The 26,365-nt window shown below is 34.0% G+C and overlaps 3 protein-coding genes across 11 annotated transcripts in view; 2 read left to right on the forward strand and 1 right to left on the reverse strand.

Moving 5' to 3' along the window:
* Positions 1-80: 80 nt before the first annotated feature.
* LOC128192534 (UDP-glucose 6-dehydrogenase-like) lies at positions 81-16,188 on the forward strand. 3 transcript variants are annotated; one of them, XM_052865281.1, is made up of 12 exons: positions 81-187; positions 3,953-4,124; positions 4,665-4,802; positions 5,088-5,252; positions 6,923-7,120; positions 9,135-9,282; positions 9,668-9,780; positions 11,002-11,132; positions 12,101-12,196; positions 12,302-12,342; positions 12,764-12,855; positions 13,154-16,188. In XM_052865281.1, the coding sequence occupies exons 2-12, from the start codon at positions 3,966-3,968 to the stop codon at positions 13,328-13,330; spliced, it is 1,458 nt and encodes a 485-aa protein (XP_052721241.1). In that variant the 5' UTR covers positions 81-187; positions 3,953-3,965; the 3' UTR covers positions 13,331-16,188. The 3 variants fall into 3 exon arrangements, with proteins under 3 accessions (XP_052721241.1, XP_052721243.1, XP_052721242.1); XM_052865283.1 differs by having other exon boundaries at positions 9,686-9,780; XM_052865282.1 differs by lacking the exon at positions 81-187 and adding an exon at positions 286-1,665.
* On the reverse strand, positions 14,973-19,005 carry LOC128192536 (gastrula zinc finger protein XlCGF8.2DB-like). The gene is made up of 4 exons (XM_052865284.1): positions 18,917-19,005; positions 18,236-18,447; positions 18,034-18,117; positions 14,973-17,838 (listed from the first exon to the last, which is right to left on the reverse strand). The coding sequence occupies exons 1-4, from the start codon at positions 18,934-18,936 to the stop codon at positions 17,126-17,128; spliced, it is 1,029 nt and encodes a 342-aa protein (XP_052721244.1). The 5' UTR covers positions 18,937-19,005; the 3' UTR covers positions 14,973-17,125.
* Positions 19,006-25,083: 6,078 nt separating this feature from the next.
* The window catches only part of LOC128157265 (neurabin-1-like), a 30,615-nt gene continuing 29,333 nt past the window's right edge, over positions 25,084-26,365 (forward strand). For 6 of the 7 annotated variants that reach the window (XM_052819727.1, XM_052819730.1, XM_052819728.1 and 3 more), the window contains exon 1: positions 25,084-25,141. The gene's annotated coding sequence lies outside the window, so the exon portion shown is untranslated. Of the gene's footprint in view, positions 25,144-26,365 lie in introns of all 7 variants that reach the window. The other variant, XM_052819725.1, reaches the window with a different exon arrangement.

The following is a 26,365-nucleotide window of genomic DNA, read 5'->3' on the forward strand; positions in this document are numbered from 1 at the left end:
ATAAATAATATTTACACCAAGATATGGTGTATAGGTGGAAAAAATATAGCCGTTTAAGAAAACTCAAATCAATTTATACATTTTTAATGAAAACTTCAACCTGGACACCCCTCAAATATAGTAAAGTCACGCACGAAGTTGGACGAGGGGGATAAACGTTCTGTCAGTCAAACAGTGTGTCTTCAAGGTTCTTATTTCTTCATTTAACTATTGACTTGTTGATCAATTGCATGTTTAACGATATTTTTAAATTATAACTGCAAGCATTCTATAAGTCTAACAAATTTGCTTTGCTAAACATGATAGAAAAACCAGATCTCCGATATATTATATCCAGTTGTACATGTACTGTACAGTAGTGTTGTACACATAGCATGTATTCTGTTTATGTAATTTTATGATTAAGAAATATCCACTGATAAAAATGTGATATTAAGTTTGAATATGAACTGCTTGTGAAATTTAATTTATTGAGACATGATTATAGATAAACTGAAGTCCAAGTTATTAAATCACTGATGCATCCATTGGGGTATATTTAAATGCTGTATCTTTAACTAGAATGTTACGAGTCTTGTTCAACAGAGCGAGTGCTTGCATGATCAAAAAAAATTTTTAAAAAGGCATACTCTGCTGAACTCTTACCAGCCTAAGACATAATCATGCAAATCTTACATTAGAGACAGGTAGGCGAAAATATTGAAAATGGTGCAAAACATTTGTTTGCTTTTTCTGCATCAAAAAGTGGATATATTGATAGATTTATAAGAGAAAATGGCGTTGAAGACTTTTCAATTGCCTTTTGTACATCACAGTAAGGGGATAGTCAGGTGGAAGAGAATGGTGCAAAACATGTTATTAAATAACTTACCTCTGTTGCAAGTTTGAGTACATTCATGTAGAGGTCATACTCCATGTAAAACATTGTGTAATTATTGTACTAAATTGGGGGTAAACTCTCATGTTTGTCAAATACAAATTTTAATGTGATGAAATATAATATATGACATGTTGAATGATTGTACAAGTGACATACTTACCAATGATTAAAGTTTGTTTCCCATGTTCCCATTTGGTTGAAGATTAAGGAAAGCAATTTAGCTTCTGTACTTTTTTCCATTGTGATTCCATTGATAAGGCCTGAAACTTTATTGACTTCTAAACATGTATTCAAATGGGCGTGGACAAACACCTCTTTAATTATCTATTAGTATAGAACGTTTTCACACCATGAATCAGTTTGGAATATTACACCTTGTCACACATTTGAACAAAAGATCTCAAATGTTTTATTTCCATTTTTTTTTTACATGTTAAAAGCTAGAAAAAAAAATATGCATAATCAAATGCACTTGATAGTTTATCTGAATCGGTGCATGTCAAGTCAAAATGTTTGAGGTAGATGTTCAATCTTGCATCCTTTTTCAGTCTAGAGCCTTTTACAAAAATGCTGACATAGATATTCCAGCTATCAGACTTGAAAATCTTGACAAAAATGTGAACAAATAAAAATGCTCTGCATAACTCTACATAATATTGGAACTAATTGTGTGCTAGCAGATTTGGGCTATGCATGTATATTGACAGTAAACATGGTAAAGTCACCATTGTCTGGCAGTTTGTTACTGAGTCAAGATGGTTTTGGAAATGGCATCATTAATACAGGTATTCATTGGGGCTCCGCTCTGCAGGTGCCCTATATTGATCAGTCTGTCCCTCTGTCTGTCCAACCATCCCTCTATCTGTCCATTCCATATCTCTTGTCCAGAGCATATCTTCTCTACCCTTAACCCCAATCTGGCTCATACTTCACCCACAGGGTGCCTTTGGGTAAAGTATGTGCAGTGACCTTGAACCATGTTTCTAAGTCAAAGCTGAAGTTCATAGCAGAATTATATGAAAAATTCTTGTCCTGAGCTTATCTTCTCTCCCCTTGGTCCAATCTGGCTCAAACTTCACTCACTTAGTACCTATGGCTAAAGGGTGTGCAGTGACTTCGAAAGAAGTTTGTAGGTCAAGGGTCAAGGTCATATTGGATCATGGAAAAGTTATTTTTCAGAGCATATATACTCTCCACTAAGCCCTCTTTTGCTCATACTTCACATAAATAGAGCTTTTGGGTTAATGGTGTGCAGTGATTTGTACCAAGTCAATGTGAAAGTCATTGCAGATCTCTTTATAAATAGTTTTAGACCGTAGATTATTTCCCATTCGCTTAATCTTTCTCAGGTTGTACAAAAATGCCTGTATGTAAGTGGTAATGAGATTAAATTGAAAGTTTTATGCAAGCTGGAAAATTTAAAGGTCAAGGTCAAAGCAAAATTCTCTGAAATGGTTTTCATCCTACTGTTCATTATTTAAGGGGGGCCCTTTGAGATGGTCACCATCTCAACGTTGTCTAGTTTTATGTTATATTGTAAAAGCAAAATTACTTGTTGGGGATTGAATCTTGGTTAATTAAGTAAGTCATTTAACCCTTGTACTAATAATTGCTATGTGAAATTGGGATACATGACCACCACAACATTTTAATTAGTGGTTATGATAACTTTTCAAACTTAAAAATTATTAAATTCCCACAAAACCATTAATATCACAAGTCAACAAAATTTTATTCCCACGAAAAAGTAAAGATAGTTATGTTATAATGCCCTTTTTGCAAACTGTGTCCCTTCACTCTACCCAGACACAAAATATCTTTCCAATAAAAAGGTCATGCTACAGTTAACATCTTGCAGTCATCCTGTTTCAGACATTTTAAGGCCATGAAGTTTCTATGTGCATAAAGTGAAACAAGAGCCAGATTAAACCATGCATGTGATAAGTACAGACCAAAATCAATAGACATTTGAGTCAGAAAAGATCCCCATTATCATTGTGTACATACATTTCAATTTTTGTCCCTGCCACATGTTCCCGCAATCACAGAATAATTGCAGTCAACTGCCCTTTAAACCACAATGATGTTGTTATCGACTTTCCATCAGTTATATATATAGCTCAAGGCAGGAAATATACAGTGTATTAAAGACATACAATCTGTAGTAAAGGGAGGCAACAATTGCTGGTTTGGATTTTTACTGCTTTCTAATGAAGTTCCACTATCAGTAAGTGACTGCATCAAAATTTACTTCCCAGTGGCAAATATATTTTTTCTAAACATACTAAATGCTGTTTAAACGTTTCATAAAATTTTATTTCAAACTTTTACGGCCGGGATAGCTGAAATTTCATTCTTGTACATGTGGCTTTGCAAGCATAAATTGGGAATCTTCTATCTCCTAACTTGAAAAACATTTAAGATGCAATAGTCCTGAATGTTAATCATCATTTGCATAATTGTGGTGTCTGGATTAGAAGACTTTTATTTTGTTTACCCAACCATCTTTTTTCATTAGCAAGTTTAACCATGACCATATATTTTTTTAACTAATATATTACAAGATAGTTATTTACTTTACAGTTGATTTATAAGTAAAACTTAAAGTGCAAGGTCAGAGTTTGAGGTCAGTTAAGGGTTAAACTCTTTGATATAGGACACAGCTAGGTCAAGTTAACTTTTCTGACTGAATTTTTATACCAGATCCTTCAGTTTTAGTGCCCAAGCCCATTTAAAAATTACTTTTTGTGTTTTAATCTTTAAAACAGAGTAATGGATTCATTTCAATGTATTGAAATAAATTGATTATCATAATACATTTGTTTAGCCTTTTACCATAAATAGTGAAATGTGTCTCATTGTAATTTCTATTAAAAATTCATTTCCTTTGACATGGATTTATTACTAATTCTTGTGAAGTATTTTCACAAAAAATTCTTGCCTGTGAAAATATTTGTGCCATTAGATTTATTATTTTAAGCAATCTTTTCTTCAAATAGTAATTTACAGTTTTTTCATTTCTTGCCGCAGAAAATCTTTTGAGTTAAAGCCAGTAATTTATTCTGTTTTTAGGACATTTTCAGACATGACCCTGTCCAAGATCTGTTGTATAGGGGCGGGGTACGTGGGGGGGCCGACCTGTACCATCATCGCGGACAAGTGTCAGGACGTCACGGTCACCGTCACTGACCTCAGCCAGGACCGCATCAACCAATGGAACTCCGACAACCTCCCCATTTACGAGGTAGATATAAGGTTGAACTTCTATACTTATTATTCTATGATGTCTTACCCAGCTTAGAGGTCAGTTTCCTGTAAAAAGCCCTTGAGCCTAGACACAGGACTTGATTGCTACCTGCTCTGATACTGAGCAGATCTTGTTGTTATGAGAACTTGGACTTTATAATCTATGCATGTATGACAGTATAACTGGATTTTTCTGCTGGTTGCTTTTTTTGCTTAATTTGTGGTATACTGGTAATTTCAATTGCAAAAAATTCAACTGCAAAATATATTCATTTAGTAATCTTTTAAGGTATCACAAAAAATAAAAATAGCAATTGAAAAATTATATGTACCTAGTTAGTCTAGTTTGGAATGAATACACAAACATTTGCTCCCATAGAAATAAAACCCAGGTAAACAGTATCAAATTTATGCATCACATAAGTGCCATATGCTAGCTGGCAGTCTAAATGATTTTAATTTAAAATGAGATTCCTTTTTTTAAAAATATGAACTTAAGTGACTGATCTATTTAGGGCAAGTTGTTGATATATTTCAGCCTGGGCTTGATGAAATTGTACGCAGGAGAAGGAACAAGAACCTCTTCTTTTCTACTGATGTCAAAAAGGCCATTATTGAAGCTGAACTGATCTTTATATGTGTTAACACCCCAACAAAGAACTACGGGCTGGGTAAAGTGAGTATCACACCCTTATAAAAAAAACTATGGGCTGGATAAAGTGAGTATCGGGTCAAATCCCCAATTATTGACCAAGTTTACTTTAACACTTTTACTGACTAAGCATTTTTACCAAAAATCTAGACTTATTTTTCACGCCATGCAGTGCATATGGTTTTCCTTCATATCTTAATGCTGCTTGGTCTGATTTTTTGGCTAATTTAGTATCAAATCTATACCATACATTTTGAGTAAAAGACTGTAGAAGTAGCAAGTGATGAATTTTCCATTAACTGTGTGTAGGGGAGAGCTGCTGATCTGAAGTATGTGGAGTCAGCTGCCAGAATGATCGCTGAAGTGGCTAACCAGTCCAAGATTGTGGTGGAGAAAAGCACAGTGCCAGTCAAGGCAGCCGAGAGTATATCTAACATACTGAAGGCCAATCATAGGACAGGCGTCCAATATCAGGTACAATATAACAGAGTATATCTAACATACTGAAGGCCAATCATAGAACAGGTGTCCAATATCAGGTACAATATAACAGAGTATATCTAACATACTGAAGGCCAATCATAGGACAGGCGTCCAATATCAGGTACAATATAACAGAGTATATCTAACATACTGAAGGTCAATCATAGAACAGGTGTCCAATATCAGGTACAATATACCACAGAGTATATCTAACATACTGAAGGCCAATCATAGGACAGGCGTCCAATATCGGGTACAATATAACAGAGTATATCTAACATACTGAAGGCCAATCATAGGACAGGCGTCCAATATCAGTTACAATATAACAGAGTATATCTAACATACTGAAGGCCAATCATAGGACAGGTGTCCAATATCAGGTACAATATAACAGAAATGGGGATTGAATATATAACGCTTGTTGAAAAATTCAAAGCAGCAACTGTTGAATTTTTTTCTGCTAGACAGACATATTTTTGTTAATAGCCACTTACAAAATTTGGTCGCTATCTGACGCTTTGCCGATATTAAAAGCATGAGAGAGAGAGAGAGAGAGAGAGAGAGAGAGAGAGAGAGAGAGAGAGAGAGAGAGATTTTCAGTCTTTACTACAAAGTATGCATAAAGACACACCAAAAGAGCCCGGCTTTCAGTACTTTAGTACTTTGATTACTGTCAATGACAGCAGATGCTTTATAGTTGTACCTGTGTATTAATAGAATGGACCTAAACTCCATTTGATATTCATCACATCTGTTGTCCTCAATAAAAAATCAATACAATCTTTATTAGCCAAGAATTGATACAGTTTAATACAATATGAAATTTACAACATGTTACTTCCGATAACAACTTTAATAATTGGGGGGGGGGGGCAAGATTGTTGTTTAAACTGTTGATAATCAGATATACATTGCCATGCATAAAGGAAAAACAGAGATCCACTATTATTATGCCCCACCTTGAAGAGGGAAGGGCATATTGCTTTGCTGGTGTCTGTTGGTCGGTCTATCAAAGTTCAAGTTCATTTTCTTTGCAGAGGTTGCACATACTGAAATGAAATTTAGTATACAAATTTATCATAAGAACATGTAGGTTTTGGGTAAAATCTAGCAATTTTTGACAGAGATATGCCCCTTGGACCTGGAAAAATTCCAATTAGGTATTTGCTTTCCATTCATTATCTCTGCAAAGGATAAACAAATTGATTACTGATATGTCATGAAAAATGTGTTTTTGCCGAAGACGTGATGTAGAAGATAGATGACCCCTATTGATGTTTAGTTCAAAAGGTCGATTTCATTTCCATGTATACTGCCTATAATAAAGGCTTGCACTAATGATGTATGTCCAAAGAGGAGGTGGGGGGCTGGGCATAAGTGTTTCACAAACAGCTCTTGTTGAACCATATTGCCATCTGACATAGTAAAGCTTTGAAATCGTTCCTCTCTAGTGATCTGAAGAAATACTGAAACTAATAAAAACAAATAAAACACTTTTGTATTGATGTCACAAAAAGCAGAAAATTAAGAAATTAATGTTTATTGTAGTAAAATAGGTAATACACAACATTTTCAACACTATATAATGTATATATATATATATTATATGTGCCATCTTTCTAGAGTACTTTTGTACAATATATGTCTTCTTCACACAGGTGCTATCTAACCCAGAATTCCTGGCAGAAGGAACAGCGGTCAGTGACCTGCTACATCCGGACCGCGTTCTGATTGGTGGAGACCAGACCAGTGAGGGGCGGGAGGCGGTGGAGTCTCTGTGCTGGATCTATCAACACTGGGTCCCCAAGGAAAAAATCATCACCATGAACACCTGGTCCTCAGAGCTCTCCAAACTGGTAAGTCTGTCTGTTGATTCATTGGTCACTTGTGTGTGATAAATCTATGTCACCTGTGTTTAATTACTGTCACACCTGTGTGATTACTTTATGTCACCTGTCTGTGATGACTCTGTGTAAACTGTATGTGATGACTGTCTGTCACCTGTGTGTGATTAAAACTATGTTATATGTGAGTAATTTCTTTATATCAACTGTGTTTGATAACTCTATATAACATGTGCATTTCCTCTATGTCACCTGTGTGTGTTATCTCTATATCACAACTGTGCAATTACTCTGTGTCACCTGTGTGTGATTTATCTATGTCACCTATGTGTGATGACACTATATAACACCTCTGTGACACCTGTATGTGGTTATTCTAGGTGACTTGTGTTTGATGACTCTATCTCACCTGTTTGTGATCACCATATGACACCTGTGTAAAATTACCATATGACACCTGTGTGTGATTACTCTATGTTACCTGTGTGTGATTACTCTATGTTACCTGTGTGTGATTACTCTATGTTACCTGTGTATCATTACTCTATGTTACCTGTGTGTGATTACTCTATGTTACCTGTGTGTGATTACTCTATGTTACCTGTGTGTGATTACTCTATGTTACCTGTGTGTGATTACTCTATGTTACCTGTGTGTGAATACTCTGTCACCTGTGTGTGATTACTCTATGTCACCTGTGTGTGATGACTCCTATTCACCTCTGTGTGGTTACTTAAGTCACCTGTGTGTTATGATATATGTCACTTGTGTGTGATAACTCTTTCACCGGTATGTAATTATTCAATGACACAGAGTAACCACATAGGTGACATAGAGTCATGGCACACAAGTGACATAGTGAAATAACACACAGGTGACATAGAGTTATCACTCACATGTGATATAGAGTAATCACACACAAGTGTCATGTAAATACCACACAGGTGACATAGTGTAACAACACACAGGTGACATAGAGTAATTGCACGTGGTGATATAGAGTAATTACACACAAGTGACTAAGAGTCATCACACACAGGTGACATAGTAATTACACAAGGGTGACATAGAGTATTCACACACAGGTGTCATTGAGTCATCACACACAGTTGACATACGGTAATCACACACACACAGGTGACAGAATAATCACACACAGGTGTTAGAGTGTAATCACACACAGGTGTTAGAGTGTAATCACACACAGGTGACATTGAGTCATTACACACATGTGACATATGGTAATCACACACACAGTGACCTAGAGTAATCACATACAGGTGACAGAGTGATCACGTGTCACCTGTGTGTGTTATATCTATATCACAATATATATTACAATATTATAACACCTTATTACAATATTATAACACCTTTGTGTGATTACTCTGTCACCTGTGTGTGTTTACCATAGGTCACCTGTGCATAACAAACAGGTGACATAGAGTAACCACACAGAGATGACATAGAATCATCACACACAGGTGTCATACCGTAATCACACACAGGTGACACAAAATAATTTCACAAGTGATATGTCACTTGTGTATGATTCTTTTGTGACACCTGTGTGTGATTACTCTATGTCACCTGTGTGTTATTACTCTATGTCACCTGTGTGTGATTACACTGTATTACCCGTGTGTGATTACATTATGTCGACTGTATGTGATTTTTCTTTGACACCTTTGGTTGTCTTGTTCTGGCATTGTGCTTTAGAGAATGTCATTGATTGTACCAGCAATATATTAAAATGTTATTGAGAATCTGATTAGACATTGGTTGGTCAGATAAAATCAAAGCTGTAGTGTAAACGTAGTTGTAGTGCTGTCTGTTTAACCTCCTTCCATTCTTATTTCTGTTAATGACCCCAGTATGTAATGTACTTGTAACAAAGTCATTTTTTGTCTCTCAATTTATAATTTTTATAGCTGGTTGATTTCTTGTTTCATCCATATATTTCATTTTCAAAATTCTCTCAATGTAGACTGGGGTACCTAGCAGTAATCTCTTGTTCCTAATGTAGGCAGCCAATGCTTTCCTGGCCCAGCGGATTTCCAGTATCAACGCTATGTCAGCCATTTGTGAGATGACAGGAGCGGACGTGACAGAGGTGGCCCATGCCGTGGGGACGGACACACGAATCGGGAACAAGTTTCTGAAGGCCAGTGTGGGTGAGAACTATTACATTAAACATACACATGTGTTGAGTATTATACACAGATCCGGAACAAGTTCCTGAAGGCCAGTGTAGGAGAGTACCATTACCTTAACCGTACATGTGTGTCGAGTATTGTCACCATAAACATGTATTGATGTGCAGTAAAAATTGTATTGATTATGTGAAAATATAGATACCTTTATTAAGGTAATTCTTTTTTTTCTTCATATTTTGTTGCTTCATTTTCCATACCAACAACTCTACTTGGTATCTTACGTATCATCATTTAACGTTTTCAAAAGCAATGTTATGTCAAAGGTCATTTAAGATCACAGGCGTGTTCTTGTTGTCTTTGAGCATGAACTTTGACCTTAGACGAGGGTGTACACGTCTTACAGGATTTGGTGGATTTTCAGGCTTTGGTGGAAGCTGTTTCCAGAAGGACGTACTCAATATGGTGTACCTGTGCGAGTGTCTGAATCTACCTGAGGTGGCTGATTACTGGCAACAGGTAGGCACATCAAAAAACCTAATAGATACCCTGTGACAGTGTTTTACACCCATCGACTTGAAGACTGTAGATTCCTTATTTTACACGAGTTCTTAAATCCTTGATTCAACCATTTTGCATCAAATCAAAGAATATAAAATCTTGAACATAAGATTTTTTCCATATACTTTCATTTAGTTTACATCTGTCATAAAAACAAAAGCAAGGTTTTAAAATCTGCAAGAAGTACTTCTCACGATTTTACTCAAATATGAATTCATAGCATTTAATCAGGAATCTACAGTAATGAAATAAGTGTGAGAAAATAAGAAAAAGAACAAGCAAAATGTTCTTGAATTTAGGAAAATGAAATTTTTATTAAAAATCATTTTAGAATGAATTATAGATGCATTTTGTATTCTCATATTAGATAACCCTTTCAGTGATCCGTGGGTAAGAATTTGGAGAATCTACAGTACTTGCACTGTAATTCATGAGAAACCTTCTTTGTATTCTCTTGTAAAACTTATAATGGTTGAACTCTTTCTAAGTAATATCTTTTTGTTTTTGATAAAAGAACGAAAAATTATGACCTTTTTAGTGTATATGTAGGCTTATCTGTAATATGAAACTTTTTGTGTGAATTTAACTAACAGTATACATTTACAAGTCTCAAATTAGAGTTAAATCCTATATGAAGGTAACAGTTGTACATTCACGTAATGAATGATGTATGTATACTTATATAGCTGTTTGTGTACCTCTGACCTTCAACGTCTGTTCTATATTATGTTCTCTTCTCAACATTTAGATGTATGTGTATGCAATATCTAATACATGTATATGACTTTATCACAAACTTTTATTTGCAAAGATCTGTTTTGGGCTTTTGAAAGATGTTTATATTGAGTTAATTCCATTTATATCATAAATTAGACTAAATTCCAGTACATGTATTGCATACCATTCATACCTGAATTCATGGCTCTTTTCTTGATTATTGAAATTTCGACCCTACAATCAGAAATTTTGTTTCCGATTGATTTCAACCACACACAAGTTCAGCTATCAGTTATTTAACTGATTTTATACACGTTACAGCTATCAGTTATTTGATTGATTTCAATCACACTTGTACATCTATCAGATTTTTATTTGATTTCAAACACACAAGACTGTACATCTATCGGTTTATTTTTTCAACAGAACACAAGTACATCAATTGGTTTATTTTTTCAACAGGTGATTAACATCAATGAGTATCAGAAGAGGCGCTTCGCCAACAGAATCATCGAGTGTCTGTTCAACACAGTCACCAACAAGAAAATCGCCATCTTTGGATTTTCCTTCAAAAAAGACACAGGCGACACAAGGTAAACGACAACAGTTTCTAACCAGGTTTTCCAACGGAAAAATCTGGTTATTAAAATGGTGAAAATGGCGGGTGGCGGGCGATCGGAAGGCTGCCAAAGGGTACCCTCATTGTACAGATAACTCCTCCTACAGTTTTTAAGATAGGAAGTTCGTTTGCAGATTAATTGTACATATATCAGAGGTGTGCATATTGCTAGGATTTTGATTTGAACTCAGTCATTTTTTGGCAAAATATTGCATGTAGGGTACCCTCCTTGTACGGATAACTCCTCCTACAGTTTTCAAGATAAGAAGTTGTTCTTTTGCAGATCAATTGTACATATATCAGAGGTGTGCATATTACTAGGATTTTGATTTCTGATAATGAAAAATACCAGCTTTTGAACTTAGTCATTTTTATGCAAAATATTGCATATAGGGTACCTTCATTGTACAGATAACTCCTCCTACAGTTTTCAAGAGCGGTAGTTGTTCTTTTGCAGATCAATTGTACATATATCAGAGGTGTGCATATTGCTAGGATTTTGATTTCTGATAATTTATGAAAATGAAAAAAATACCAGCTTTTGAACTTAGCCATATTTTGCCAAAATATTGCATATACTCCATTTCACTGTATAGGGTAGGTAGTGTTTATCAATTCAGGGTTGACATGGATTATGGATACAATTCACATAAAAGAAAACCCGGTTTGCTGTCACATTGACAGCTTTTCATTTGTCTATGTTATAAATGTACAGGTTTGCAGGTACTGAGTTGATGTTGGGTGTTGCTTAGTCTTGAAATAGCTAGACCACCAGTATAACAATATTTGATCATATCAAATGTAGTCCTTTAAGCCCCAATACACCTTATTAAACAAAGCTATTGTTATGAAGCGTCGTTTAAAGAATTTATATCTTGAATTTCATAAACTACATGTAAATCTTGACCATAAAGAAAGACCTATGAATTCTTCCTTTTTCAGGGAATCTGCAGCAATCTATGTTTGCAAGTATCTCATGGATGAAGGTGCGAATATCAGAATATATGACCCAAAAGTTACAGACAAGAAAGTTTTCAGGTAGAATTACTTTTGATGTAAAATGGTTGGTCCTCACTTAACTTTTTTAAAGCAATTCACATCCACGTTGTCGCTGATTATGACATACATTTGTATTTCCTTTAGTGAATTAACAAATCCATTGCTGTGTGAAGACCCAGGCAGAGGTAAGGTTTCTTAGAAACCACTGTTTATCTTTCTGATAAACTGTAAATGTTTTATATTTAGTGTGTTCAATAATTGTCAGAAACATTTCTCAACAATTTAGCATGGATTTGAATTAGCATATTTCATAAATGTGCCTATTCTTATACATATGATAATGGCATTTAGTGATGCACTTGATTAAGCAGACGTGGCAGTTTTATAATTCAGAACGAGGAAAAAAGCTCTGCAGTGTTGCTTGAATATTCAATGATAGCCATGCTTTTATGAATATTGTCAAAATCTAATCTTTGCTAATATGCATGTACCTTGCATCTCCCTATTCAGTAATTCTGTATTGAAAATCTTTAAACATGCTGCATTAATTGTTGCACAGAGAAGGCTATGTTTAGATTGAATCATTTTGTGGTCTCTATTTGACAGTGAAGGAGCTGGCGACAACATACAGGGATCCTTACGAAGCCGCAGACGGAACACACGCCTTGGTCATCTGTACAGAGTGGGATCAATTCACTGTAGGTTCACTTCAGGCTATGTTGTTAGAACTTGTCTTGTATTTAGTTTGCATGGTGTAAACTGTTCCAACCTAGTAATATAATCTACATAAAATATTAAGAGTTACTGAATATTTTCCGTGTCATATTTTTAAAACAATATTTGGATTTATTGAAATACCTGTTATTTCCATGTTATAATTTTATGTTATTTAAACTTTCATGTACATGTTTATTGTGTGAAGAAAGCAAACTAAAACGACCTATAAGAGTGCCAATTATTTATTCATTTGATTATTATAACCTTAATTTATTACAGACACTAGACTACAGTAGAATTTATGAGAAAATGCTGAAGCCAGCTTTTATTTTTGACGGGCGCCTAATTCTAGACCATGAAGGTCTGATGAAGATTGGATTTCAAGTGGTGACCATTGGAAAGAAGTTACATCGGTCCAATGTGCATCGCCCTTTCTCCACCGCCTCACAGAGTTAAACCCATCCCTCACCCCTAGACACTCACACTGAACAGGACCCAGCTGTGATAAAGAGACTGCAATTTAATCCAAGTGTTCTTCATTCTGGCCACTTTGGAACATATATATTTTTGTGTCTAGTTACTATTGTCTAGTGTCTATTACTAGTACCAGACTTCCACCCCTTTACCTTCTAAAGGTTGATTCCTCTGTTAATATTTTTACCTTAGACTCTCATTGTTTAATGATTTGTTCCTAATTTTTCCCAGCAATATCAGATATTCTGGGATTTATTTTTGTTTGTAATCGAGCTTTTTGTAAAAGACGCATACAATGAAGTAGTGTTATTTTTACAGTATTTTTTTTAAGCAATCAACTTTTGTGCAGGTTTTGCAATATTCATGAATGTTATTTAGGTTGTTGTAATGTTTTTGGAAAATTATGAAAGTGCCATTATATCCCCTCCTGGAAATCCATACATCATCTTGATGAAAGAATCATCTACATGTACATCTCAAAACTCAAAATTGTTTAACCATGAGTTTGAACGGCAACTGAAGAAGCTTCTACAGTTCATTCCTTACATGTATCAAGTCACACACAGCTTGTTGTTGTCATTGTATATCTACTGGCAAACAATACACATGCTTTAAATGTACGTACAATGTCATTTTAGCTGCAACAGGCTTTGAAATTTTTTTTTCCTAGTTGGGGGATCAAGCTTTTTTCTTCCGACATAAAATCAAAGGCAATAAGTGTACCGAAAGGTTTTGATTATCATTGTGTAATCGAGACCAGCAGATTGTTGGATCCTGTTACATGTCTGTTCATTACTTGTCTTAGCCTGGAATAGTTTATTAAACCAACTTGAAGTTTATTTTCCATAGAGAATGCATTGCTGCAATCTAAGTTATATTTTTTTTCTTCATATGAGAATTGGATTTATAAGAAAACCCAGTGATTATTGAGCTCTGCATGTGTTTATAGACTTACATGTGTTGTCTGAATGAATTGTGACCATAATTTACAGTAAACATAGAAGTGGGTGCTTCACTTAGTGGTCATTATACAGTCATGTGTTTTTGTGTCTTTTGCACTGACTTGCCCTTGTATTCAAGTGCCTGTACATGCTATAAATTATATGATTCAGACAGGGGCATATAGAATCTCTGCTCAAAATACCTGAATATAAGATCATTCAAATTGGTTAGCAATGCTTGATGGGAGAAATTTTGAGATCACTAATTAATGTTTATTTAAAGTGTTAATTAATTGTGTTCAATGATAAGTGTTTTTTATACTGGTGTGTATGTATGAGTTTCATTTATGAATATTTTTCCTGTTATGATTGATTTTGTTTGATAGATATTCATGGTACTAAGTTGTTTTTGTTGTAGATTTTGATAGATCTAGGCCTGTTATTTTAGTTTATTCATACAGATGTTGAGGGACCCTTGCTACGCATGGTTTATTGTATTCTCAGCTTAAGGTGCATAATATATGAATGTCAATGGTTAGTAGCTTTTACCATTATACACGCGTTATTTTTACATAATATTTTCCTTAATACCCAGTACAGGTACCAGTATGTATGTCTTTTCATACAGGTATGGTTATACATTGGAATTGTACACTGTAGTTTAGGGACCAAATATACCTTAAAATAACAAATCTCATATTACTTGTAAAAGATATTTCTTGATTTGCAAGCAAGTAGGATTTTTAAACATTCTTTTAAATTATTACGTTCACGATATGTAAACTTTTTTCAATGACACATTTTTTTTTCTACCATAAACTGTCTCTAATATACATGTACAAAAATTAGTAGCTGCATATTAATGAATATGTTTTTATTATACATATGAATTTCATTTAAAGAAAACTTGGCAATTTCATAATTAAGCATTGATTCAGCAGGTCCTCATTACAAATGTAAGTGATATTTTTTGGACATTCTTTAAATATGTGCGCTTTGCTTGCCTTAGAACAAACTCTGAATTATTAAACATGCTTTTATTGTTTTGATTTAAAAACAAATTGTTTGCATTTTGTAATGATTTGTATTCATTTTATTTTTGTAAACAACCTTAAACTGTTGTCTTTGTACTGAGAAAAAAAAAGGTTGTATTGAAAACAAGGGAGTTAATGTAATTCAATAGAATGCAGGTTACACTTGGTTATTTGCTTATTACTTTAGAATAATTTTATTAGAATTAAAGAGTATTAATTTTGTATTAAGTTATCCACTACACAATTTTCTTGGACATGTATTTGTACCGTACCTTATGTTTAGATTTTTTTTTTGTTCTTTTTTTGGGAGAGGGGGAAGGGGGTTGTATCAGCCTTTCCCGTATTTTACATATATAATTGGGCACCAGACATCAGTATTCATATGTCCCCAGGTTTACATCAGATTTTTACATGGTGGTCCTGTTAAACTACTTCTCGATGTATGCATTTGGAAACTGATCTAGGTACAAATTTCCACAAGAATACCAATGTTATACTACAGTTGAACTTCAGTATCTCGAACACCGATATTTCGAATACAATGGATATGTCGAACTGATTTGTAAGTCCCAACCACATAAACTTTAAGAAATTTACCCTCGATATCTCGAATACTTGGATATCTCGAAGTTTTTAACCTCTCCAATCTAGTTCGAGACAAGGAAGTTTGACTGTATATGTTCTGATTTCTCAAACAGCTTTGATCAATTTAAAATCTTTTTTGTGATAGTTATACAGAGTTTTAAAATGATCAGGTTTAATGACAGGTTTACCACGTTAGCTTTTGTACAAACCATTTGATCTAAAATGTGATACTCTTATTTAGATGCGTATTTTCTACTAATAAAATTTATCAGCAATTAGAGTTTTTGTCTACCAGTTATTGATACATGAAAGAAAACTTATCATAATTGGATCCACAATTTTTGTAGCTTTCCTTGAGGTTTGATATTTTTTTTTCATTTTTAACCAAAATAACCAGTACCTTTCCCCAAGACAACAGTACTATACTTAGAAAGTACTGCTGTGTCCGACACATGTCCGTGCATTTATTTTACATGTACATGTATCAAGATCAATTCTTGAATAGGACTTCATAGAATGAACGACAACAAAATTTGAGTTTGTGAAATATAATTACATGTATAAGAAACTACATTTGATCAGTCACAATTTATGAACAAATGCAGACATGCAGAAATTAAAAACAGAATTATTAGCATTAATAACAAAAAAATAGATTAAAATATTGAAGCATCAATATTTCACCACATCTTCAGGGTTGTCTCTAAAAATTGAAGTAGAGGGAAGAAATAAAAAAGGAGGAGGGGTCTAGCGTATGGCTACATTGTGTTTGAAATGCAATAATAGCTGCGTAATTGCGTCATTTTACACGGGGGAATTCCACCTCCCACCCCCCCGGGTCTTGGAGACAACCCTGCATCTTTAATCATAACACATTTGCATGTTGAGTGGTTCAAGTGAACAATGTCTAGGTATCTCATGCAGACTGGAGAATTTTTCAGATGTTGCATGTTTCAGAGAAGTGTTTAGATGTTGCATGTTTCTGAGATGTGTTCAGATGTTGCATTTGTCTGAGAAGTGTTTAGATGTTGCATGTTTCTGAGAAGTGTTTAGATGTTGCATGTTTCTGAGATGTGTTCAGATGTTGCATGTTTCTGAGAAGTGTTTAGATGTTGCATGTTTCTGAGATGTGTTTAGATGTTGCATGTTTCTGAGAAGTGTGTAGATGTTGCATGTTTCTGAGAAGTGTTTAGATGTTGCATGTTTCTGAGAAGTGTTTAGATGTTGCATGTTTCTGAGAAGTGTTTAGATGTTGCATGTGTCTGAAGCTCTTCCATGCTGGAAAATTCTTCAGTGCAGGGATCTACAAGACATCGCCATGGCAACCTGAGTCCTGAGTGTTGAGCCATATGCATTTGAAGAAAACTGTTTACACTGAAATGTCTTTGGCAAATATGACATGAGAATTTCTTGTCATGACATTTTATATGGTTGTTTAAGGTAGCCTCGCTTCCAAACTGTTTCTTGCAAATAAAACAAATAGGTGATGAATTTGCATGGTGCCTATGGATCTTCACATGCTCTTGGAATTTTACAGCTTTACTAAAACTAACACTGCACATCTGACACTGGTATTCACAGTGAATGTTTTTCTTGTGGTTAAGTTCATGTTTTGCCAACAGCTCCCTTGAGCGGTATGTCCGAGAACAAGTGGAGCACACAAATTTCTCCCTCTTTATAGAATGTGATTTTTTATGAAGATTTAAATTAGAGCAGGCAGAAAATGTTCTTGCACATTCATCACATTTGTAAGGTTTTTCCCCAGAATGAACTCTCATGTGAGTGTACAAATGGTCGCTGAATTTGTAGGTTTTCCCACAAGTGGGACACGTGTAGGGCCGGTCACTGGAGTGGGATCTCATGTGACGACTCAGCTGGCTTTTCTGGATGAAACTCCTGTCACATTTCTGACAGACGTATTCTTTTTCACCTAAAACATTTGGACAGTTAAGTTAAATCTGAAACCAATAGGCTAGATTTATCTATACATCAATTCATTTTTTATCAATTAAGTTTTCATGAAGCTATAAAAAGACATATTTTCATCTTGAAAGCATAAAAACTAAGACAATTCTGTTTAATTCATAGTGTAAAAATAACAGTATGACAATAGGTTCTGCTATACCTGTGTGTGATTTGTAGTGGGTGTCCAGGTGCGCCATCTGGGTGAAGGTCTTTCTACACTCAGTACACTGATAGGGTCTGACTCCTACAAGGAAACATGAATCATTTAATCTAATGCCCTTGAGTATCCAAAGAAGAATCTGATACAACTTTACCACTGCAAACGATGAGTCTCAATGAGATCACAATTCACCATTAATTACCTGTATGTATTCTTATGTGTCTCTTGAGATGACAGACTTGAGTAAATCCTTTTCCGCAGTCTTTACAGATGTGCTTTTTTTCGCCATGACAACGAACATGAAGATACAATGATCTAGGGTCTAGAAAACTCTTTGTACAATGCGGACAATTATATGCAGGATCTACTTCTGAAAGGTCTGCGACACAGCCAGAGGGGTCTGCCATGCTTCTACTGTAATACAGCATAACACTGGTACATCATAACATGTAAACAAGAGAGTACACATTACTTTGAGTTCAGCTCTAAATGTACATGAAAACACAGAAATAAACAGCATGTTAAAAGTTCACAAGGATATGCATTTTTTTTTGAAATAGGAAACTGTCCGCAGCCATCGCTCACAATGAAATTCACATTAGGCCTATAACTGTGTCATGTGATATCACATAAAATATATGAATTTTGTTGTGAGCGAAAACTTTTTTAATTAAGGGCATATATTGAGACTTTGCAATCTTCTTAAGTTTAAATTAAAAACTTTATTTAGATAAAGAAAAATATCTTGAATGGTCGGTCATAATATGGTCCACACACCGGGCCCAGACTCTTGTGATTTAGAGTACCAGTTCAGTTTGCACGCAACTTCCCCACTTAAATTAATTCATATCGTAATCTTAATTCTATTCACATAACATTGTACCTTTGGTCAACTTTATACATATAACCATCACCATGCACATAAAATGCAACCACGTTCTGGATCTGTCAAAATGCCAACAATCAAAGTAACTTTTAGGCTTTTATTTTTCTACATGGTTACTCGTGTTCTAAAACGTTTTACAGATGGATGTAATTCTTGCAGTTCGATCCCGATATTAAAACGAGAGAGAAAAAGAGAGAGAGAGATTTAACTGTTAACTTTTATTAGACCTACCTGCATTGTTTATTTTTTATTTAAGACAGAAATCAGATTAAGGCTGTGGGGACGTTTTTATTCATAGCAAGTAACACAAAGTTAGAATTAAAAAGTTGGTTTACACAAAAATAATAAATAGCGAGAAAGATTAAATTTCCCAACGTGACACTTTTTGATTGTTGGCAAAATCCTGAAGCACATTTTCTTTATATTTAAAATCAGATTTTAAAATCCATATCTATATGACTCAATATCAGCTGACCCAGATGATATTCAAATATATCAGCAAAATTATATGAAAGGACACTTAATTTTTATATCTTAACATTTCTATATGTCTAATATTCATTGAAATATTTGAAATCCGGTATTAGAATTTATATTAATTATAATGCATGTTATTTTGGTTTGATTGTTTAATCATGTACAGTACCGATCAGGCCCAACCGAACACCAGAGTAAACCCCAACACCGGGTTTACTTTTGGGGTTTACTCTGGGTTAAAAATTTACTTTTGAAAATTTGGGTCCACAGGCACTCGGGGTTTACTTTGGGTTTACTTGGAAAGTGCTTTTGAGGTCAACTGTACGGTGTGTAGCAGACGTACCCGTCTTTTATCTTAACATCCTTCTTGCCTGTATTTCCTGCCCCTTGTATATTACGAATACACAGGTAGCGCCTGCTTTCAGGGGGGTGTATATATATATATATATATATGACTGGGTTTACTCTCTGTGTCCACTCTGGGTTTACTTTTGGTTTACTCTGGGTCCACTCTAGTAAACCCAGGGTTAAGTTATATATATATATATATATATGACTGGGTTTACTCTCTGTGTCCACTCTGGGTTTACTTTTGGTATACTCTGGGTCCACTCTAGTAAACCCAGGGTTAAGTTGGGGTTTACTTTCTGTTAGGTTGGGTCCAATCGGCACTGTATATATATATATGACTATGCATTTTATGTCCTCACGAATATCGACATTATTTTCATATAAACACGCCATGTAGCAGATGCAGTTCCTAATGTCAAGTCCAGACACAGGCTCTAGAAGCAAAGACACACTCCCACCCGCATCCATTTCAAAATTTCTAGTTTGTTGTAAATTTTTAAAATCTGAGGCTGACATGCACTCATGCACTCTCTTCCTGTGAACATATGAAAATGAATGATACATTTTTAATTCTGCGATATTTTTTTTAAAATAGCATTTTTCGACTGAGATATATATATTAAAAAAAAAAAGAGAAGTTCCAGTACCCAAAAAACCAAAACGTCAAATATTAAAACGAGCTTTAGAATACAAATAAGTATTAATTCTGCACATTAAAAAACATAAACAAGAATTAAATAAGTGTGTTAATATGCCCTGGATTTAAAGATATCTTTAATAGATAAAGATGGGGGATGAATATGTCCCTAGTGCCTGTGGGCAAAAAATGGGCACTCGTAAAAAATGATGCTTTAGAAAATGAGGAAATTTCCTCTACAAACACATTGTGCATAGGCGTCGGAACCGGGGGGCTAGGGGGGGGGCTAAGCCCCCCCCCCCTTTTTTTTGCAAAGTTATACCTAACCATTAGAAACATAGCATGAAAGAGGGTTCAGCCCCCCCCCCCCCCCCACACACACACTTTTTCTCGCAGGAAAGATTATTGCTGCTAAATTTACCTTGAAAGATTGAGAAGTTGGATTTGGATTCAGAAGCATACTAGCCCCCCCCCCCCCCCCCCCCCCCCCCCCCCACGGATTAGGATTTCCATGATTTTGGGAATTACTTTTTTCTCTATATTTCTGAGGATTAGTCTAGCCCCCCCCCCCCCCCACTTTCAATTTGCTTCCGACGCCAGTGTTGTGTTTGCATTTTATTATTATTTTTTTTAATTTCATTGACACATCTACCGAGGGGTTGGCGCGGGCAGTAAATATATAACTCAAAGATTACTCGATCATAGTTCGACGATTCAACTTCAACTTTCTTTATTGCGTAAGACATACATCTTATTGCATATGAAATTTTTATAAATAATATGTGCAGCACATTGCATGGATTTACTAACAAATGGTAATAGCAATGAATATGTAATACAGTGATGATAACATTGGAGAATGTCAATTCAACACATCAATTTAATTACAATTGTTTTAAAAATACAATGTAGTATATTAGTCAACATGTAATTTGAAGGCATGATGCAAGAATTTTCCTAAGTTACAGAGTTCTCTAACATTGTTTACACATAATAGCTGTATAAATTTATACATTGATGGTTTTTTCCAATAGTAATTTTTTATATATTTGGCTCTTAATTGCTGGTATCGTGGACATATTAAGACAAAGTGATATTCATCTTCAATGTCGGATTTACAAAATTCACATATTCTGTTATTTCGCACAATATTTCTGTGGCGTCCACTTTCTATGGATAAATTATGTGAAGACATTCTGATTTTACTGAGTTGTTTTTTGTAAATACAAGGAATGGGTTTCACCAAATAATATTGCAGTGAAAAATGGTCAATAATAATTTTATATAACATACATCTAGATGAACTATTCATATCTGCAAAAAGAGTTTGTACAAAAGTATCAATTATTCTTCGCTTAATAATTAAAAAATGGCTATTATAACATATTTTGTGTTGGTCAGCCCAGATGTAGCCTAAACCAATTTCAAACAATTTGTCTTTGATATTTGACACCCAGTTTGATACATTTTTCAATTTGTGTTCACACTCTTCTAACATTTTATCATAACATGACCTCAAAATGCAATTTTTACTTTGTAATAATTTAAACTAAAACTTAAAAATCCGAAAATAGCGTACAATCTTCAAAGGCAACCTGCCAGTTTCAAAATACACCATAGACGTATTTGTATTTTTTCTAACACACAGAACATTTTTTATGAATTCTAAATGTATTTTCTCAATGTCACCCGCACTGTGGTTTCCCCAGACTTCACATCCGTAATTCAATATACTACTTACATAAGTGTCAAAAAGAGAGAACATAGTTTCCACATTTAAATTCAATTGCCTAACCTTAGATCTTAGACAGAACATTGCTTTTCTACCTTGACTGGCTAATTGTTTTTGTGTTACATTAAAATTCCCATTATAGTTCAATAAAACACCAAGGTACATAAATTTATCTACAACTTCTATATGGTCAGTATGTATATGCCATTTTTCGTTTTCATGGATTTTACCTCCATTTCTAAATACTACAACTTTTGTTTTATCTGTATTAATGGCCAAGTCCCATTTTAAAGTGTAATCATATAACGTGTTCAACATTAGTTGAAGTTCATATACAGATTCTGCAAAACACACCATGTCATCAGCATACATTAATTAAGGTGGCTCTATACACCCACAGTTTATTCCAAATCTCAATAGAAGACCACAAAACATATACTTATCAAATATTAAAATGATAATAGGGATACTATAAGTATTTTTAAAGAATTTTTTAATGTTTTTTCGTGTTTTTGTAAACTATTTTTTAAAAAGACAGCTATTAACAAATTGAGAGAAATTTGTTTGTCATATGATTGATATTTCCATCGGACACATAAAAAAATTATTACACTTCTTAACATTCAAAAATGTTTTTATTGCAATTTTTTTCGTATTTCCCCAAAACATAATTTTTTCATATTTTCTTACTCTGTTGACAAATCATCTGAAAAAGTTGTTTGATGTTATAAGAAAATGTATTTTAATAAATGTGACTCAAAAATTTGAATGAAAACCATTGCAAATAAACACAAAAAATATTTTAAAATTTATTTGGTATGAAAGTTCCTCATGTAAGGGTTATCGTTCCTAAGTCCCAAAATCCAAACACCTTGGGGACTTTTCATTTCTGAGTTGAAGAAAATTTCCTAAATATAATGTTGGAATGATAATTACATACATATTTCATTATAGACTTTGCCCTGTATAAGTGAATATATTCTAAGTCAAATAAATAAAGGGGAACATTGACTAGGCTAATAAGATTTATGTATCCCAACCTGAGAGAAATTCAAAGCAACCCTCTCATCCCCGTTAGGTGTCGATATTAATGTGCATTAAAGTATATTATAGATGAAATATTTTCACCGGTTTAGAATTTTCTTTCATTGTATTAAATAAAAAGAGACGATTAAAAAAAAATTTGGAAATTAAAAAAAATTATTGTTCTCAGCGGGAATCGAACTCATGACCGTCTGGTTTCTAGTGAACCCACTAACCCACTGCGCTACGGTTCAACATATCGATAGAGGTAAAGAAACTCTTAAAAAATTATACTTGATTTTATTGTTTATTTCGATAAATAATACCACACAACGTGAAGGTGTCAAATGCCACATTACTTGTAAGTACTGAATTTTCCAATTATCAAATTTAATCTATTCATTTAACAATTTTTTCAAAAGAGCGGCTCCCATACAATTCGCCTCAGTTCAAATCAGCCAGTACCATTTACTTTTTTGCGTACTGCGTCATCAAAAAGTGGTGTATAGAGCCACCTTAACGTAAAAAGATTTAACTCTTGTACTTGCAAAGGGACATTACCATTCTTAATGAACTCCATTTCTAAATCATTAACATAAAATGAGAAAAGAATGGGGGACACGTACCTAGGTTAAAGTGTCTGCAAGTCTTTATAAAAAATTCCGTCGGTAAAAGGGAGATGAAATAGGATGTTTCAATAATTTCCCAATAGTCCTCGTATCATGAGATGTGAATTTTATTTTAAATACGGCCTGATCAGGAAATGCATAATCGTATATGCGATAATATTGAAAAATTAAAGTGAGGAAAGGTATATTTTTCGACCTTTCCGTGTAACGTTGGTGATGTGTCATTCAAACTGGAGTCGAAAGTGGTGATTTATGATGCATGCATGTGTCTTTTGCGAACCGGGTGTTTTGAATAACAATATATAAATGATCGTGTTATGTTATATTTGACAAAACACATGTATTATTGTGTCATCAAAACAGACTTGTATAGTAATCTTGTACTTCATCGTGAGTGTGTGTGTGTGTGTGTGTGTGTGTGTGTGTGTGTGTGTGAGAGAGAGAGAGAGAGAGAGAGAGAGAGAGAGAGAGAGAGAATATTATATACCCTCAACCAAAAAAAAATATGTATAAATTAATTTAATAATTGTGATATTTTCAATGATAAATTGTACTGTGGTATTGATCCCAATAAAAGAAATTCTTAATCCATGTGATTATAATACTACAAAACGTCTATGTATCTACTTGGATAAATGTTTAATGCAGAGAAAACAGTTCCAGAGACTATGAAGTATGTATAAAACTGTCTTGCATGCTGTAGCCTTAATGTTTTAATCTTTTTTTGTCTGTCATTTGATTTCATTTTGACTGTATGCCAACTTGGTGATGTCAATAAACCATTGAATTGAATAATTTGAAAAATCATATTTAAAAAATAAAATAAAATCATTTGATTTGAAATAGATGAATGAATATCACTGAAAGAAAGAAGATATATAGTATATATATAATGAACATGTCAGTATTTGCAAGGATGACATCAGGATCTGTGTTATATATAATTTAATTCTTGTTAATATATCTCGATCGATTTGAATACGACTATTTCTCGTTAATCTTTTCTTAAAATTCAAAATTTTCCGTTAATTGTAATTGTGACTTTATTTTCCTATTATAGCTGCATGATCGTCAAACAAGTTTTTATTTTTTTGTTTTCTCCTAAATAATCATAATCAATTGCACATATAAACCTGTTTTGTTTAACAAAATCTTGTAATTTTTATGTTGGTGTTTAAGGGCATTTCCTTCATTCGTTAAAATGAATTCAAAGGAAATTTATTCATGTTAGTTCAATGCCCTTGGGGGCAGTTCACAGACCGCTTCCGGAAACAAACATCTAAAATAGTTTAGGTATTATGTTATCATCCGGGATCTTCTGTGTCAAAGGTTACATATTCAAGATGTCGGCCTATGTCAACGAAGTGGAGAGGGTGTGTGTTGTTTTCTTTCTTTTATGCTGTTTATTTACAATATGATATAGAATTATGTGCATCTGTATGAAAGACAAATAAGAAATTCAACGATTTCTTCCGATTTCACTCGATGCTTCCTCTTTATGTTGAAATATTATCGAGTTAGTTTCGGGAGCGCCAGGCAGGTTTTCATTCGGCTCAGCAGGGATTATCAGAAGATTTCAGCTTTTGTATTTAGGTTCCTCGGACCAATTACGTAATGTACTGTTTGAGTTGCAAGTATTTAAGATTTTTACCCAGAGAGAGATACGTCTTTTATTGATATTATGACACAGAGCGTTTTCCTTCTGTAACAACACTCCTAGTTTTGACACCGTTAGATAAATGATGGTCTGATTTTGGTTTATATGACGTTGTATTCATTGATCAGTAGCTGAGTAATTCTGTAGACGTTCAGCAAATTGCACTATCAGACAGTCAGGGACTGATTTATCCACAATTTAAAATCTAGCAGTTATTTAATACTAAAATAGCAAATCTTGGCCATCAGATATTCTGAAAATCCTGCAGAATTCTGGTTTGGAAATAATTCTTTATAAAATTGTACTGAATGTCTTAGATATAGTTATAACAGGTTTGAATTACTTTGGATCAAGTACATATATGTAGTTTGTACATACAGTTTAAATCATCAAAACCAATGTGTATATTTAAGGATTTTCATTATTTCTGTTATTGACAAGAAATAGACAGGTACCATTAAACAGACTTAAACTCTTTATCACTTAACAATTCCATTTTGAATGTGAGCAAACAAAACCACAATTTTAATAATTAGCTTGTTGAGGTCATTTGTGTAATATACACATTCATGACAAAATAGCTTTTAAATGAAATAAGACATACTTATAAATAAAGCATAATAGTTTGTTAAGTCAGCACATTTTTCTTTGCTGAGCATCAGATGAACATGTCACTTTTAAAAACTGCACCCTTAGACAAACAAATTTTTAAAAAATACATTTTAGAAACACTATCTAGTGGTTGCAGAATAAAAACATAGCAGTACATGTACTATCAGAGACGTACTATGTATGTATGTTAAATACAGTAATTCTGCTTTTCTCTTTGAAAAAAACCCAGTCTCATATACAGCTGTATCCCCCCTCCCCCCAAATGACTGACAAGAAAAAGTAAAGAATAGCTCTTGAAGAACTGAAGCCACATTTTTATTTTTAGGGG

Source organism: Crassostrea angulata, chromosome 7 (assembly GCF_025612915.1).
Source record: "Crassostrea angulata isolate pt1a10 chromosome 7, ASM2561291v2, whole genome shotgun sequence".
Taxonomy (NCBI): Eukaryota; Metazoa; Mollusca; class Bivalvia; order Ostreida; family Ostreidae; genus Magallana; species Magallana angulata.

Bases quoted from the DNA above. Each gene is read 5' to 3' on its own strand.
- LOC128192534 (XM_052865281.1), top strand. From the start codon at position 3,966: ATGACCCTGTCCAAGATCTGTTGTATAGGGGCGGGGTACGTGGGGGGG. The intron at 4,803-5,087 runs GTGAGTATCACA...AACTGTGTGTAG, and splicing joins AGAACTACGGGCTGGGTAAA to GGGAGAGCTGCTGATCTGAA. The intron at 9,781-11,001 runs GTAGGCACATCA...TTTTTTCAACAG, and splicing joins TGGCTGATTACTGGCAACAG to GTGATTAACATCAATGAGTA.
- LOC128192536 (XM_052865284.1), bottom strand. From the start codon at position 18,936: ATGTATAAAGTTGACCAAAG. The intron at 18,448-18,916 runs GTACAATGTTAT...GCTGTATTACAG, and splicing joins ATGTATAAAGTTGACCAAAG to TAGAAGCATGGCAGACCCCT. The intron at 17,839-18,033 runs GTATAGCAGAAC...CAAATGTTTTAG, and splicing joins CCACTACAAATCACACACAG to GTGAAAAAGAATACGTCTGT.